The 18,018-nt window shown below is 27.9% G+C and overlaps 1 protein-coding gene across 2 annotated transcripts in view; it reads right to left on the reverse strand.

Moving 5' to 3' along the window:
• Positions 1–1,475: 1,475 nt before the first annotated feature.
• The window catches only part of LOC129967094 (ras association domain-containing protein 10-like), an 84,184-nt gene continuing 67,641 nt past the window's right edge, over positions 1,476–18,018 (reverse strand). Inside the window, exon 2 of one of the 2 annotated variants that reach the window (XM_056081761.1) lies at positions 1,476–3,020. In XM_056081761.1, the coding sequence (XP_055937736.1) occupies positions 1,733–2,992 (1,260 nt within the window). In that variant the 5' untranslated portion in view covers positions 2,993–3,020 and the 3' untranslated portion in view covers positions 1,476–1,732. The remainder of the gene's footprint in view (positions 3,021–18,018) is intronic. The other variant, XM_056081760.1, reaches the window with a different exon arrangement.

The following is an 18,018-nucleotide window of genomic DNA, read 5'->3' on the forward strand; positions in this document are numbered from 1 at the left end:
AGGCATATTTTACAGCAATTTATTTCACGCACATACAAAAAAAAAAAAAAAAAAAAAAAAAAAATGCACGAGAACGCTAAGCATGCATGGGGGAAAAATTTAGATTTTATCAACGCGTTTCCATCATGTTAACAAAAGCCCAAATTAAAATTCTTACTGAAAACTATAATTTTCATCACGTGTCTATAAACATGAAATTAATATAAAAAGATTTTTTTCTGCAAAAATAAGCTTAAGAAAAAAACGTTTATGTGAATTTTTAAAATATTTGTATTATTAATTCAATAATTCCATGGTATTTAAGACGAACATATATATATATATATATATATATATATATATATATATGAAATTTTAAACGAATTTAGGAAATCTTACATCAATATACCTAAAATATTATTGTATAAAAATAAATTTTAGATTGTTTTAATTTAAATAAAATCTCTTTTTTAATGATATCAACTTGATAGTCATGCGAGTTTTTCCGAAATACAAGAAATTTTTTTAAATATTTTTTAATCTAATTCCAAACAACAGATTAATCGTTTCTCTGAAGTTCAAACAGTTTTCATTATATCATTAAGTATTGAATCGTAAATTTCCTTCCATTGTTGAAAGCTGAAGAAGAATGTTTATGTTTAATATTTCTGTGCTTTACAAAAACGGTAAAAAAGTGATGATATGTAAAATGTTTTAAATAGATAGGCAAGAAATTTAGGTTTTTAGGTCTATGATGTTATGGCAGTAGTTAATGTATACAATTAAAATATGTTATATGAACCATGGATAATTTACATTTAATGAGAATATGGGAAAATTGTTAAAAAAGCAATAAATTCACAAGACAAACTGTCAAGTTTATTTCAAAAATTGACATCATGTATAATAGATACACACATATACATTTGTGGTAAACATACATTTTCAAATCATTGGTAAAATGTATTGGTTTTGAACAAATTGAGAAATATTTACAAACATTAAGATATTTTGCCATAGAATTTGTATGTTTATATACACTAATATATGGCAAATACTCTGCAATGCATAATAACAATATAATGTGTTTATTGATTTCATAATTTTTCTTCAAGTATTGCATGAAGCAAATTTACAGACTAGAAATAAAAATATAAATACATACAATTTCAAAAAGGTACAAATGAATTTTTTCCTAAAAATTAAGAATTAATTTCCTAGAATCTGTTTATTAAGATTTTTTTAAAAAATTATAGAAACTAAATATTTAATTTAAGATTTTGTATATACAAAAATCTTATTAATGGAAACTTTAGATATTATTTACTTGTACATTTTTGAAAACAAATGTAAGTAATGAAACCTATAAAATGCCTTTACAAATGAATATATAATCACAAAATAAATGCAAAATGTGCAAATACGCATTAAAATTAAAATTCTGATTTCTATTAATAAATAAACCTGTGAAGAACTGAAGATTTAAATTGACATGGAAATTCTATTGTTTATTCCCAGAAACTAAAAAAAACTATAAAAGACTTCTAAATAAAAGTGTAAGAATAAGCTCAACTTCTACTTATTGTAGATATATATTTAATGTTTGAATTCTTAAATAAAATATATCTATTTATTAAGCGTTAAAAATAACCACACTTCTTTTAATAGAGTTTCTGTAAAATACTTGAAGAAATTACAACGCATACATATATCTGCATAGAAACAAGAAGCTTTTCTGATGTTTATCAAGTGGTTATACTAATGTATCCAATACATTAGCACCATCATCACTACTGCTATGAAGTGAGCTTAAGCCAGTGTCAGAGTTGCTATCACCATTTTCAGGAGCATCACATGTGCCACTTCGATCAACAGATATCACTTGTATTGCAGAAAATTCTTCTTGCAAACGTAGGTTGTCTTTGTCGAGCCTGTCCAAATCCAGTTTTAAATGCTGCAAATAATAATGTTTATCTTCTATTATTTTAGCGCAGTCCACGAGTGTCTTTTCATTTTGTTGTATTGTTAGCTGCTGAGTCTGATTGATCCTTAAAAGTCTTTCGATATCGAGCCTGGTTCTGTTGAGAATCTCCTCTAGTCTTTCAGGACTTGCAAATGCAAGTTCTGGATCGTCACCTATTAAAAGCTTGCAACCGTTTTCTTTGTCTTTCATCTGGAGACTCTGCTGAATTTTAAAAGTCAACTCTTTGATTGTCAGCTCTTCCTGATGGACCTGGTCACAAATCTGCAGAACTTTCTCGTACAGTTCAATACAATGATCGAAAATATCACAGGTAACATTGTTTGATTTTGAGTTCATCCCATCATCAGTAGCAGCTGTTGCAGTTCCATTTTGGACACCACTGGAATTGCTTGAATCACCTTCACTAGACTCCGCCAAGTAAGTGTCCAGAACATAATTGGCACCAATTTGGTGCATTCTTTGAGTATGGATCTCATTCTCGATCTGTTCAATTTCTTCATCCTTGGCGTGAAGTTTCTTTAGCTGTGATGCAATGGCGTCACTTTGGGATGATATAAGATTCCTGAGTTGTTCCTCGGTTGCCGGAAACTGGTCATCATCATCAAGACAACAGCCAACACTGCCATCATCTTCAGATTCAGACCTCAACTTCCTAGGGTGCCATGTTTTGGCAGATTTTGTACTGACTTTCCGCCTATGGGATTTGATATCACGAGGTGTCGAACCTGAGGTTTGGGCATGGTGTGCCCTTTTGAGTAGAAACCGGACATTGCACTGCTCCAGACCCCAAGTGTTCCACACTTTGAGGAGTCGGGAGCGCGGATCCAAAGGTTTTTCCACTTTGTGCCAACGTTCAACTATGATATAATTTTTATGATCCCGCTGTGTTTTTGTCCCGTTTTTGTGGTAATGGTAGTTTTCGTTTGCTGATAGCACTGCTTTGATGACTTCCTCACAGGTAGTTTGTTTCGTGACTCCAGTCACCCACTTTTGAAGACCGCCTATCCAGAGCGGGATCTCTGTGCCCATTCCTTTTTATCAGCATCCAGAATTGTACCTATTAAAGAAGAAAACCAGAAATGAATAAAGGCATGTAAAGAGAGTTTGTCACTTTTAAATATAGCATTTACCTTCTTTTGAGTTTTACATTCATGTATTAATTTTAATATATGAGTTAATGTATTAATGTTGAAAAAAGAATTAACCATTTAAAGATGAGTACCGATAAAATTCATAATTGTTGAATCCCATATAACAATTTATTAATGGATTCCTCCACATGGAAATTGAAATTTCACCGTTATAGATTATTTTAGAATTTTTTTTTTTGCCTTACACATTTTACACTTTTGGAGGTATTGGATAGATGAATTGAACAATCATTCATAAATCATTGTATAATAATAAGAGAGATTATGATTTAAAGCCAAAACTACCAAAAATGAAGTTTTGTATGCAACCTTCTTCAACAGTTTATGTTATCAAAAAATATAAATTGCACTCTTTTCATTTTTTAATATAACGAATTTTATAAACTATAATATTACATTTATATTATGCTTAACACATAGTATTACATTTATATAATTTTTAGCTGTTTTAAAAATATATAAAAAAACTGTAAAAATGAATTGTAAAAACTAAAGCTAAATAGCTGTAAAAACCAATTGTATAAACGCTTTATTTTGTAGTTCAAATAGTTTTAGATTTCATAATCTATAGCATTCTTAAAATTAATTTAATTGTTCTGTATAATTTCTGTTTTTGATTTCTCAATATTTGATCTTTTTATTTACTTTCCATACATGCAGAAATTCATTAATATTTAATACTGAATATATTTTGTACCGTTATCTTCCAAATATATTCCCAAAATATATATTCCAAATATATTCCCAAAATACATATTCCCAAAATTGTATAAATATACAATTTTGGGAATTGTATCTTGTGAGAATATTTCCAATACTTTTCAAAAATTTTCAAGATTAATTCAAAGCTCTCTTTCCCTATGCATTTTTATGTTAAAGATCTTTATCTGTTTTCAGTAAATTAAACATAAATTTAAAAAAAAAATCAATAGATTTCATACGGATAAAATTGCAAAAACTCTATGGCGGCTATAAATATGTAGAACACCATAAATACAAGAAATTTTATATCTAAATGTGTCATGTTGGTGCAAAATTCAGATAAAAATCTCAAAATGATGGATTCATTGTTCTCATATCTTTTAAGTCCAATAAAAAAATATATTTTTTGCAAATCAAATTGCAAATCAAACGTTGTTATATGCGTAAATATGTCACAAATTCAATGTTCAGCAAAATTCAGATGGAAATCTGAAAATGACTGATTTATTGCTCTTACATCGTTTATGTTGACCCGGAAACTTGGTTAAAATCAAATACCTTGCCAATACAAACAATATACCATGCCAATCACTTCAAACATTTTTTTATAACGTATAATTGATCTGTAACACGCTATTGCATTTACCAAAGGAGTAGGGCACATTTTAGATATCGACTCGGAAGGTTGGTAGCTTTAATATAACCTACTTTAGATTCCAGATGTGTATAGACTCACGAGCCAATCGCTGTTCGACAAACCATTCGTCTTGTTCGTTGAAAAGTTCATTGCTCCTGATCTCGCCCCGTGGAAACAATAGTTTCAGAACAAAATGTAGAGTTAGAAAACAAAAGGACGTTTGAGAATGCCCAATACAGGAGCTATAAAAAAGATTGATGGATGGGAAGTTAAGAGGGAAATGAATTTTTTAAAAGATATATCGATCGAAAGAAAAAAAAACCCTTGTTATTTATTTTTTGGTTTATCATGTCTTGTTTTATAATGATTATAAAAAAATCAAACTTTCTGTTATTGTAAAAATTATGTAATAAAAGTCATAAAACTCAAAAGAATAAAAACTACAAAACTTTGTTTATGAGGGTTTTGAGAATTCGTGTGTTGACAGGCGACCCTATTTATGACCATAAAGTAGATTTTCTAATACCTATATATTTAGATTGAAAGCTTTTTTTTTTTTTTAAATACCTGCCTAAAATCTGATGTATGAAATGATTTTTAGCTTAAGGGTACTCAATACCTAAACAAAAAAAAATGTGAAACATTTTTATATTCATTTTACGATTCGAATTCATTTTTTATACGCAGTTTTTCTTAAATTTATAACAGAGATAATAACTGAACTATGAATGAATGTCATCTGCTAAATTTTTTATAAACCATATTATATGAATTTACTTTTATATATTTAAGAATAAATGAAATCCCATATACAATTATTCAAATTAATATAAATAGCATTGTGTCATTAGTAATGTCTAATTAAAAACAATGATACAAAAAAAAATCTTTAAAAATAATTTTTAAACTAAATTTTACATTTCGGCGAGCGCATACACACACACATGCACGCATGCTAATTTCATTCATAACTATATAGTCTGGAATAAAACATGCTTTTGTGTATTTAGTTACAGGTATTTAAAGACTTTATCTAAAATTACATCTTTAAATATAAAATTGGGCAAATTACTAACCATTCCGGTAGCCTATTTAGTTATAATTAAATAGCTAGTTTTTGAAAAACGCAGCATTAGAAATTTTTCTGTATTTTCTTGTTCCACAAATATAAGTATTTCAGATGTTTTTCTAGTTCCATATATATATAAGTCTTGTTCCACAAATATAAGTATTTCAGATGTTTTTCTAGTTCCATATATATATAAGTGTTTCAGAAGTTTTTATTTGAGTGAAAAAGTCTATTTGTCATTTGAAAAATAAAATTCTAAATAAATGTTGAGAATCTTATATAATAATGTTGAGAATTTTATATAATAAAAAAAATGGACTATGCTATCTAGTTTTAATTGTTATTTCTAAATATTTTAAAGAAATATAGTATACTCTGATTTTTTGGATATCATGATAAAAAATAATTTTAAACAATTATTAAAAAAAATAATTCAACCATGAAATAAAAAATGATTTTAGCAGGTAAACAGCATTTTGCTGTCATGTAAATGAAATATAATGACAAATGAAGTAGAATCAATTTAAGAGAATAAAAAAATATATAAAATAAAAAAAAATCTTTTTAAATTTTGTAAGCAACTGACGCCATAATTCAGCAAAATAATAAACTGCTTCTTAAATAAAGCACTCCGGCAAGGAAGTCGCAATATCCAATTTTTTTTGTTGTTGTTTATAAATTATATACATTTATGTATATAGTTAATAAATTGTTAAAATGTTGATTTTATTAAATATATACATCTGACAAGTCAGGTGTAATCACCGTAGGAGAAATGAGTTGTGAAGTCAAAACAATCTTTTTGTTATATTCTAAATCATGCGTGGTCGGCTCCAAAGAAAAACTCTAAAACCTCGAAAACCATATCGGCCGATTGCTTTCGTATTCCAACCACCAACTCCTTCACCGATAGCCATCAGCATGGAAGGTGCGATGAGCGCGTGATTGCTTCTTAAATAGCGGCGGTATCGGCTATTTTTGTCGGTCAAATTGAGAGATGTTATCATTGACTCCAACCATCGGAATGCTTTAAGTGTCGCTAATACGGCGACAGTGCAGTCACGATTGAGCAACGCCCGAGACACTCATTTCACGACTGATTCACCACTTAATAATTCGGTGAATTCAGATGCCAATGCTCGGAGGTGTATTACGTTGAGTATCTCTAAGGAATTGCTGATAAGTTGGGAGAAGATAAGAAGATATAAAAAAAATTTCAGGACTGAAATTTAGAAACTTTTAGGATGCGATTTCAAATATAGTTTGAATATATCATTTAAATTATAGACGCTATTAATTCTGTAAATTTAGATTCCAATGCCAAACGATATTTAATTCTCTTTGAGGGATTGTACTTAAGATTTCCATATTCGAAAAAAGACTGGAAGATATAAACATTTTCAGGAATGAAATTTAGAAAATGTATAGGATGTAATTTCAAATATAGTTTGACGATGTCGTTTAATTTGTTGTTATTAAATTATCATTATCGACATAACGTTTAAATTATCGTTATCGACGATATTAAATCTGTAAATTTAGATTCAAAAACTAAACGGTATTTAGATTCTTTTTGAGGGATTGTTTCTTAAGTTGAAAAAAACGCACACATACTTTATTATTTTGAGCCTGTAAAAATCCCGCTTAGTAGGTGTTTAACCACAGGTCACAGTATCAGCCAACCATATAAAATACATTGTAGGGTCGTTCAGTACAATGCGACATGGATATGAAGACATGATATGATATGTGTGCGACGTCGTCCACTGGGAAATGTTACTGTTGTTGATTTTCAAGTTGAAAAAAAATTGGAATATAAAATAAATTTTAATGAATAAAATTTAGAAAATTTGTAAGCTGCATTTTATAACGCTGTTTAGGGAACTTCGCTAAATTATATCATTTAATAATTCAGTGAATTTTGATTCAGTTTTCAGCTATATTTAGATTATACTTGAAGGATTGCCATTGTGATAATGTTGGGATACGTATAAATTTCGGTGCTTCTCCAGAAAAATATTTATTAAATTTATGATAAAGAATAAATATTGATTTAATTAAGAGTTTTCGCCTCATATTTTTAAATATTTCGAAATTTGAGCCAATTACTTGGGCTAAATAATTAAAAAAAATGTATTAATGGACAGTTCAACACATTGTGCGCCACAGTCAACTGTAATAATATTTCCTCAGACTTTTGTTTTTGTAATTCACATACATTTGATATCAAATAGGTTGAGTGATGTATGTTTCAGTTTTATCAGTTGTTAGCGCATTTTGATGACGCTCACATACGAGTGACGTAGCGCACACATACTTTATTATTTTACGTCTGTAAAAATCCCGCTTAGTAGGTGTTTACCCACAGGTCACAGTATCATCCAACCATATAAAATACATTGTAGGGTCGTTTAGTACAATGCGACATGGATATAAAGACATGATATGATATGTGTGCGACGTTGTCCACTGGGAAATGTTACTGTTGTTTTATCTGCACGATGTGATAAATATTACCTCAATTAATTTAAAAGTGAATTATTTGTAAAATTTGATTATGTAATGGTTTGGCATCAAAACTTAATAAATTAATGTTAATGTTGCCCAATATACTTGAAACTTTCTTCTCAAGTAGATAAATTAGAAGACAATTGGAAAAACTAAAAAAAACAACTTAAAAATAAAATTGAGTAAAATACTGTTAATATAAATTAGTTATACACATTACTAAAATTTTAGCCATAAATATATGATTCTATGCAATATATAAATCATTATATTTTATATAAAACAATATATATTGTAAATCAGTTTATTAGCATATTGTATAAATCAATATACAATATATATGATTCTATACAATTAGAAATCTTGAAGTTTGTAAGAAATTGAAAAAGAAAAAAAAGGTCAGTGGGTTATATCAAATTTCTTGGTGGTGATGTCACGGCTACAGAGTAGAATTATTCCAAGTTTAAAACTTTATTCCATTTTGTATGTGGACACGATTCATGTTAAATCTGACAATAATGATCAACTGTTCCTCTCATTCTCGAGAATGTGATGCAGAAATTCGTAAAGAAAAATGCTGGCTGAAATATTTCACCATTTAAAAATATTTTAACTTGCATGGTTCGTCCAAAAATGGCTTTCGTTTTGGCTTATAGCATTTAAATTATTGCTCTATTTTAGGATTTTTAGAGTTTAAATCTAGAATTTTAATTACTTGTTAAATTTTTCCGAAGGAAAGTAAATGTATAACTACTAGAATGATATATTCTGGAGAACAATGCAAATATAGATATGAAACTACGAAGAAAAAACAATAAATGATAATAAATCGATATATTTGCTGGTAGGAAGAAAATATTCATCACAAATATCTTATCTTAAACTAGATGGATGACATTATTCTTTTGTGATGTAAAATCCAATTAAGGGCTGATTAAATTCTACCAGAATCAAAGGTAAAATATTTATTTTCTTTTTTACGAATTTTAGGCAATTATTGACTGAATATTAAAGCAATTGCCTCATTATTTAATCCTAAAATCAAGATTGCGACTGTGCAAGTTAATAACTATTATTTTATTTCTATAGATCACGATGGTTTATATTAAAAATAACAAGTTTTTCTTTGTTCTTTTGTCTAACCTAATTTAAATTTATTTAATTGATAAATCAACTGAAACTAACACCGAAAATTCTATAGAAAAGGCAGTAAAGAATTTTTAAAATCAAATATAATAAACACATGTGCATTGATAATACATTAATTTTCAATCAATAAAATGTTTGTTCTGTAAATCAAATTTCCTTGATGACAATTTTGTTTTCCACATACGTATAATATGCAATTAAAAAATAGATATCTCACGAATTTTCAAATTATTATTATTATTTAATAATCAGTTTTGATCGAAATCATTTTTCTATTTTCATAACTTCTCTTTACTCTAACTGGACTTTATCTAGAATTCATGGAAGGTGTTGCCCATTTTGAAGCCGAATAAGTAGTTACTTCCAACCTCTCGACATGCATCACAGAAGCAGCGATTTATTAGCCAATCTGCAAAAGAACTCGTGGTATGTGATAAACGCATGTTATTGACGATTATTTGGCTAACTGCATGTTAAACTTTAGACCAGATGTCATTGGCGAACATTTGGCTGACTGCATACCATTGCCAAACTTTAGGCTGCATATCATTGACGGACATATACATTAAACTAACATGAATCATTGGCGAATTTTCTAGGCAATTAATCTTTTTAATGCGTTTCATATGCATACATCGAACTCGTCATTATTATGTTATGCGTTTTCTTTCAAAATAAATTATTAAAAACTTATATGTACCGATCAAATTTTATTATTATTAATTTACGAAACTACACATCTTTTTTTTCAGTATTACCTAGAAAGTAAAAAGCAGATACGATTAAGAGGTATCACGTATTTCATATGGTCTCTTTTCCGTTGTGTTATAGGTAAAAAGTGGCATACAGAAAATTTGAAACATGAATATTTCTTGAAGCGTGCTTCCCAATTTATATCTACTGAAACCATATTCATAATGTAAATAGCCGTAAAAATGAATATTCAGGGAACATAGACAGAACCCTTTTCAATACAATAAATACTATGATATACATAAATTCTTTAAATTATTCGAAATATCGCATTGAATTTGATAATTACAGCTTTGTGAAGAATTTACAGGAAAGCATAAAAAAATGCGAATCAAAAGCCTTGCAGTTTTGTTTTTTTGCATCAATGGTTATTTCCCTTTCTAAGAGACGTTTTCAGAATTAGTAACTATATAATCTTTTTACTCAGCTCGCGGACGCAAATTAATAAAATAAGGAAGTCGGGGGAAAAAAATTAAAAAATTAGAAAAAAATGGCCTAATATGTTGGAACAAAGACGAAATAGATTTTAAAGAATAGAAAAAAATTCATTAAAAAAATAAGTTTTTTGTAAAAAAATATCAAAAATAACTGAAACTGAAATTATTATATCTGATATGAAAATTACGGTTCTAAATGAAACTGTAAACACTGAAATTCACTACGTAGTTTAACAATAGAAACAAAATTCCTATCTGTTGTTAAAAAGTTATTTGAACAGCATGAATGCTATCTTTTATTTAAGAATGAATCATTCTCAATTAATATTTCCAAAATAAATAGTAGTAGCTATTAAGCTGTTGTTATCAGTTTTATTACCACGCTCTATTTGCCAAGATCCGTGCTTCATTCACTTTTATCAAGACAATGAGTCCCTTTTTGTTAGCTGAACAAATTAAATGTGCATAATGAAATGAGTCAAATACAATGGCTCTTATTAATAGAATGCATCATACTACAGGTATCAAGATGTAGATATATAATTTGAGATTGAAGCCAATATTCTAGGTAAAATCTGATATGTTTTAAATTTAGAGAAAGGTATATTTGATGAGTACATATCAAGAAGATAACGAAATGCGCTCTAAAGAAGTGTTCTTTAGTAGTAAGATAAATCAGACACTGTACATAACACAACATCCACACTGTACACTCACTATACGTGACATCACTGTACGTATTATAACATTTTGCTATTCTTTTGCTGTCCATTATAAGAAAAAAAAATCATATGTAAAAAGAAATGTAATTCTGCCTTCATGAATTGATCCATCAAATATTAGAAAGCCGCTTACATGAAATATTTATCTTGTCTATTGAAAAAGCTTTAAAAGATGGCAATTGATTTGGATGTAAATCCGATTGCATTGTTTGTAACTTTGACAGACATTTCAACATGTTAATAATATTGTTACATTCTGCATGGAGGTCTTCAGTTTCGCACGCTTTGAAATCTTCTTAGTGAGGTCAGTATTCTATGATGATGTTAATAAAACGCTTTTAGGTTGCAAATAAACGAGATTAATTTCTTTTAGTTATACGAGTTAGAAATAAAGTAAGTACGAAACGTATAAGCATTAGTTCATAAATTCACATTTGGAAGAGAATTTCAAACTTTAAAAACAAACAAAGAATTAAAAGGACTAAAATTAACATTGTTTGAAAAATATGAACATAATTTTATTTTAAGTAAATTAATTATAAACGTCATTTTATTTTTAACAAATAAGATACTAAAAATATTAGAATTAATTCAGAAAAAATTGATTCAACTATTTCACGATTATAATAAAAATCAAAACGAAAGTTGGTATAGTAAATGCACACATTGTTGTATTTGGAAAAAAAGGTACAGAGCATTCAAATATTGCTGAAAAAATAAAATTTGAAATCCCCAAAACAAATAAAATAATTAAATACGACTCGTTAGATTTGAAAAATAAATATGAGATTTCAACAACTTAAATTTATTATCAGAAGAAACACAGTAGAAAGAAAATTAAATCAAATATAATGGTAAATATTAGTATTTATATAAAGGTAAATATTAGTATTTAGTATAAATATAATTCTAATTAATATATTTAATTAGAATTATATGTTATTATTATGTTATTTGAACTAAACGAAGATTTTATGAGAAAATAATAAATTCACATGAAAATGCATAAAACTCAGTTGAAATTACAAAATTTATTTAAACATACTTCAAGCATATCTCTGAAATAGGCTTATTTCAGAGATATACATGCTCAGCTTCATCAAAAATTCACTACTTAGAAAAAATAAGTGCTTGCTGAATTTATTGAATATAACAGCAAGTCTTCTGTTTCTAAATGATAAATTAAAGCAAGTTGCTATAATATGTAATGTATTATTGAAATCGAATCTTTTTAGTACTTAGCTTAATGATTGAGGTGCTTGAAATTAAAAGAGAAATTTCAAATTCTACGTTAATAATAAGCTACAGTTTTATGGCACTTATATTTTACTAAAATAGAAGCTTCACAAGCAGAACTGTTAGAATTTCTATTTTTTACTGAAAATCACTTAGATTTTTATCTGTGCGTAGGATAACAGTGATAATATTTTTTTATAACAGCACAGTTTCTATATAAATGTTCGATTGAGCATAATATTTAAAAATCGTCAGTGATGGAAAAGGAGTAATGCTTTTAGGATACATTCATCAACATACCGATTCGAAATTACTTTGAACATTATGTATGGAAAGAAGGGTTTTTCATGCATTTATTCGTGTGTTATGATCACTAAATTGCGTTATATTAACTCATTGTGTATTTTATATACAATTTTTAGCAATGAGGCGCTTTGCATTTATTACGTAAAAAAAGAGTATGAAATTCAACATTTTCACTAACATTTATATGAACTTATTGGCTCCTTTTTGAATAACAGTTTATTAAACATATATTTGAATCTAAAATATACTTGACTTTAGGAATGATTAGAAAAAGGTAATAATGTGATATTAGATAATAAAGTATGATAAATGGGAAAAAGAATAATAAATAGTTAAGATTAAAAAGAATGATTAAAAAATAAATAAATAAAAATGGAAGAATAATAAATTTTAAATATAATTTCACTGAAATAAAAGAACTTTTTATTTTTTGAATTAGGGATTGATCTAATTAAATTAACTAATATGAATACAAATAAATGCATTAAATTTATCACGCTCATAAAATAATAAATAACTCAACGTTTTATAGATGATTCATTTCTGAAATTTCAGCATGAAATGTAATCTTTGATCTACATAAAGAACAAAAGCAACATGTATGATAAATAAAATTTGATAAGCATATATTCCTTTACTATTTCATGACCATCAAAATATAATTGTTTTTAATTTGATTTTCTTCAATAATCTGATTTTCTTGAACAACAAATGCCCTTGAATTTTATAAGAATTTTCGTTAAAGTTGAAATGGTTTCTCATTATTTAAAATAGCCAATTATTTTATTAAAAAAAGTTAATACATGAACCTTAAACAATAGCAAGTGGTAGAAAATGCACGAAATAAGAATCAATAGTTATTTCAGATCGATTACGAATTCAACGACTTTTCTCATGATTCTCAGATTAAAATAAAAAGGTTCAAAGAATCAGAAGTATTAAAGAAGACCAAAATCTATCATAAATTTGAAATCATATGTTATTGTGCATCCGTGTGCAGACGTGGAAATTGTTAAGAAGCCTCAATTAGATCAATTGGGAATTCTTTCACGTTGTCAAGAACAAGAGTTTACTGGATAAAGCGCGTCCAAAAAAGCGGAAATATTACGCTTGAATAAGTAAAAGAAGTTCATATCTGATAATTGGAACGCGCCTATTTTTCCTGGCGTTTATGTGGGCTTCCAAATCTTCCGAGAAGAGAGTTGGGTTTTTTTTAAGTGGTAAGTATAGGAAGAAAATCGGTTCCGTGAACAAGTTTAATAGCAGTATTCCAAGACGTTAGGGGTTCAGCTGTAAGATACTTAAAATTCTTGAGACACTCATGAAACGTTGTTGCAGGTTTCATTTTAGTGACTTCAATGATAAAATTGTTTTTGAAGCTTTAGTTTTTTCCCAACTAAGTCACGGAGAAATAAAACGATTCATTTATAACGCTAAGCCAGATTAACCGATAAAATGGTAAGGGATTGTTCCAGGCTATTGGTAGGCAAAGGCTGTCGATTTGTTGCCACATTTTGGCTAAGAACATAAACAACGGTAACGAATAACTGCCAAATTTATACGAAACATAATTGAAATTTTTCGAAATATATTATTATCGTCTGCAATTTGAAACAACTTAATCTAATCGATGCTATTAGGATGGCATCACTGAAATATTATATATTCCATAGAATCTCCGCAAATATCTTATAAAAAAGGAAATTTCTTTATAAAGTTATTCGAATACACGTAAAATTTAAAATAATTTTCTTGATATATATATATATATATATATATATATATATATATATATATATAAATTTCCATTTTTATATAAGATATTTGCGGAGATTATATGGAATATATAATATTTCAGTGATGCCATCCTAATAGCATCGATTAGATTAATATATATATATATATATATATATATATATATATATATATATATATATATATATATATTAAAATTTTATCTCATTTCGGGATCCAATTTCACTTTCTCTACTTAATTAATTCAAGAGTAGTTTTGTAAAATTGCTGAATCGGCTAAAAGCCTAAGTTTTCCACACTCTGCGTGAAGGGACAAATACCGCTGACGAGAGAAATTCTTTTTTAAACTCTCCCTGTGTTTCCCTGCCCTATCGAAATCTATTATCGAATCCCTATCGAATTATATTAGCACTATGAAGTAATATTTTCTTTATCAAATCTCAGGTTATATAAGACGAGGGATAATTTATTTCGGCCTCTTCCCCACTTCTGCCTTTATGCCGCGCTCTGCTTGTAAATAATTATGCTTCCCCGGAATGGAAATTAAAATTAATTTTAAAATGTAAAAAGTTTTTTCACTGTCTTCGAAACTGCATTATATATATATATATATATATATATATATATATATATATATATATATATATATATATATATATATATATATATATATATATATATATATATATATATATATATATATAAGTAACCAATCTAAAGTAAGAAATAGTTTGAAAACGAAACAAAACAGTTTCGAAATCGCAACTAAAATTTATTACCTATTTAAACTAAAACCAAAAAAGAACTTTATAGTATTTAGAGAGCGCATTTGCAGCTACTTCTAAAACACAGATGAATTGATACAAAAGTATTAGAATCAAGTTAAAAAGAAAATCAAAAAATCAAATAAAAATTAAACCAAAAAAATTATAAAAAAAGAATCCAGCCTGAAGACTTTTTCAAGGGTCACCCTCAGGCAGGAATTTAAAGAAAGGGATTTTTTCTGTGAGGAAATACAGACATTTGTCTAATAATGATTCCTCGTGACCCGAAAATTCCTTGAAATTATGTTCAAGAGATATACCATTTTAACAGAAAGGAAATACAAAACAACAAATTAGAAGAAAATAACCACTACAAAGTAAAAATACAATAACAAAAATAACAGTAAAAACAAAAATTAGCACTAAAATTAAAAACGAAATGCCAGTACATACCATCAACAGTCAAGGAAATTTTAAGCTATCGATTGTGATTCCCGCTTTTTAAAAAACTAACGGTAAATTATGTAAACAGATGTAGGCTCCCAGTGCCATCTATTGAGTGATCCAATATGCAAGGAAAGTTCTATTTTCATTTAAGCCAAAGGATTAATCCCAGGAAGTGTTATTTTGAAAAAGAAATTATTAAGTCAATTCATTATGTTCAAGGGAAAGACACTAAAAATATGACTTAAATAATTAATACTGACAAAAATATATTAAAAACGTTTCTAGCAATGTTATAATTCTAAGTATGCTGGGTATCACTGAAATCTAATGAAAACTCATTGCTAAATATGCATTATTTGCAAATAAATTTATATTCTACATCATTTGAGATTTACAAAGGTATTAACAAATACATGTTTAATGGAATACCTAGGGGATTTTTTAAATTTTGTTTTTTATTTCAAAAACGGATAGTATCCTTTTTATTCTCTTAAATTTACTGGTAATGAGTCTAAAAATTATAAATATTATTATTTTTTTTATTTTTTCGAGACACTTGTAATTCACATTGTGCATATCTGTATTTTTATATTAAGTTCATTAAAGAAATTTTATCACGTGACATTACTTAAATATGAAAATATTAGCTCGATTTTTTTTAAGGAATTCGCTTTGATCCAGTACATTATATACTCGGAATTCCGATAAAACCACAAGGCGTGATACCCAATCAGTTGAATGCATGTAGATCAAAGGTTGTAACCACAAGCTTATTTTTTTCTTTTTAAAATATCAAAAGCAAAAGAAAATGTCAGGAAAGTAACCAATAAGAAACCTAGCTTTAAAAATATCAAAAATACATTGCTACAACAATTCATGATATTCATCTATGAATATATGGATTTTTCACTTCATTCTTCATTGAAATAAAATAAAATGAAAACGAACGAATATAATGGAAGGCAAAGTTGAAGGACTTACCAGAATATTATAATAGATTTAAGTGTAAAACTGCTTACTTTTGCATGCTTTTTTATTTATTCTAAATTTGTGTTATTTTTTATCAAATAACTTAGTAAAACTGAAATATGTTTATTAATTCTACAAGAAGATCTATCGGATTAATATCATTTCAATATTATGTCTATTATAAACATAGACTAAAATGTAAATGCCATTTCATACAAATTACTTAGCAATTTTAAATGCATTGTTACTATCGTCTCTTTTATTTTCTCATTATTCGCTTTTATACATTGGCTATTTACATTTACGTCTATACCCAACTAAGCCCACGGGGTCACTCCAAGATGAAAAACCTTAGAAACATTGAATAAAAGAAGTGGACGATTAATCTTTCACCAACTTATTCAATGGATACAATTCCAGCAATTTTTTTTAAAGCCTACAAATAAACACAATGTGTGTGGGCACTTCAATATAATAATGCATAATATCCCACTCTATGAAAGGCTTAATTCATATGAAAATGCTTATATTATGATGAACAGTGAAGTACGAGGTATCAAACGGTGACCGCGATTTCCAGGTTAATTCGAGAACAATTGATATCCATTTTTCCTCACTCCGTCGATGGTATCAGCACGAGGAACAATGAATAAATTAGTCGGACAATGGACTTGTACGTTAATCGCCTGTGCATCTGCCGACGTCATGATATCCGGATGGTAACTGAAAAGGTTACGGCTGATCACCATTTGCATAAGAATTACGACAGAATTCCTGCGCCTGGGGATAGACTAGGAGGGGGTTGTGATTACCAAGAAATCGATCAGGCGTCGCGTGTTGCACGTTTTGATCTTGTTCAATTTTCGTGAAACTACCCCCCTCCCCGGTTGCGACTGCAACTGAGATTGCTTTGTTGGAACAACTCGGGCACGAGAAGATCTGCCTCGTTGAAACTGATTTTATATCGTTGGTAGTTTCATCGGATCATGTCTGGGAATGCATTATATAAATAATTATTAATAAAAGTTTGAATGTAGGATAAAATTTATCTACAAGTGGCGCATCAAATTTATATTCATTCATTCAACGTTTATTACGAGGATAAAGTAAAGCTGCCTTGTTGCAACTAGTTTTAAATCGGCGATAGTTTTTGTGTATCATGCTTGAGATTAATTAATACAAATAATTATTTATAAAATTATAAATAAAGAAAAATATTTTTCTATAAATGAAATGTTTTATCAGAAATTGCATAAAATATATAAAGTTTGGAAACACTATAAATGAAGCATAAAATTTCAAATAAAAATTATGATTCAAGATTTATGTGGTAATTAATTATTAATAATTCATCATGTATTAATGTATAAGTAGTTAAAGAAATAACAAGTTTTTCATCCTTAGAATCAGTCGGAGTGGTTACAATGCATTGTCAGTAATTTTATTCTTC

The sequence above is a fragment of the Argiope bruennichi genome, chromosome 4 (genome assembly GCF_947563725.1).
Source record: "Argiope bruennichi chromosome 4, qqArgBrue1.1, whole genome shotgun sequence".
Taxonomy (NCBI): Eukaryota; Metazoa; Arthropoda; class Arachnida; order Araneae; family Araneidae; genus Argiope; species Argiope bruennichi.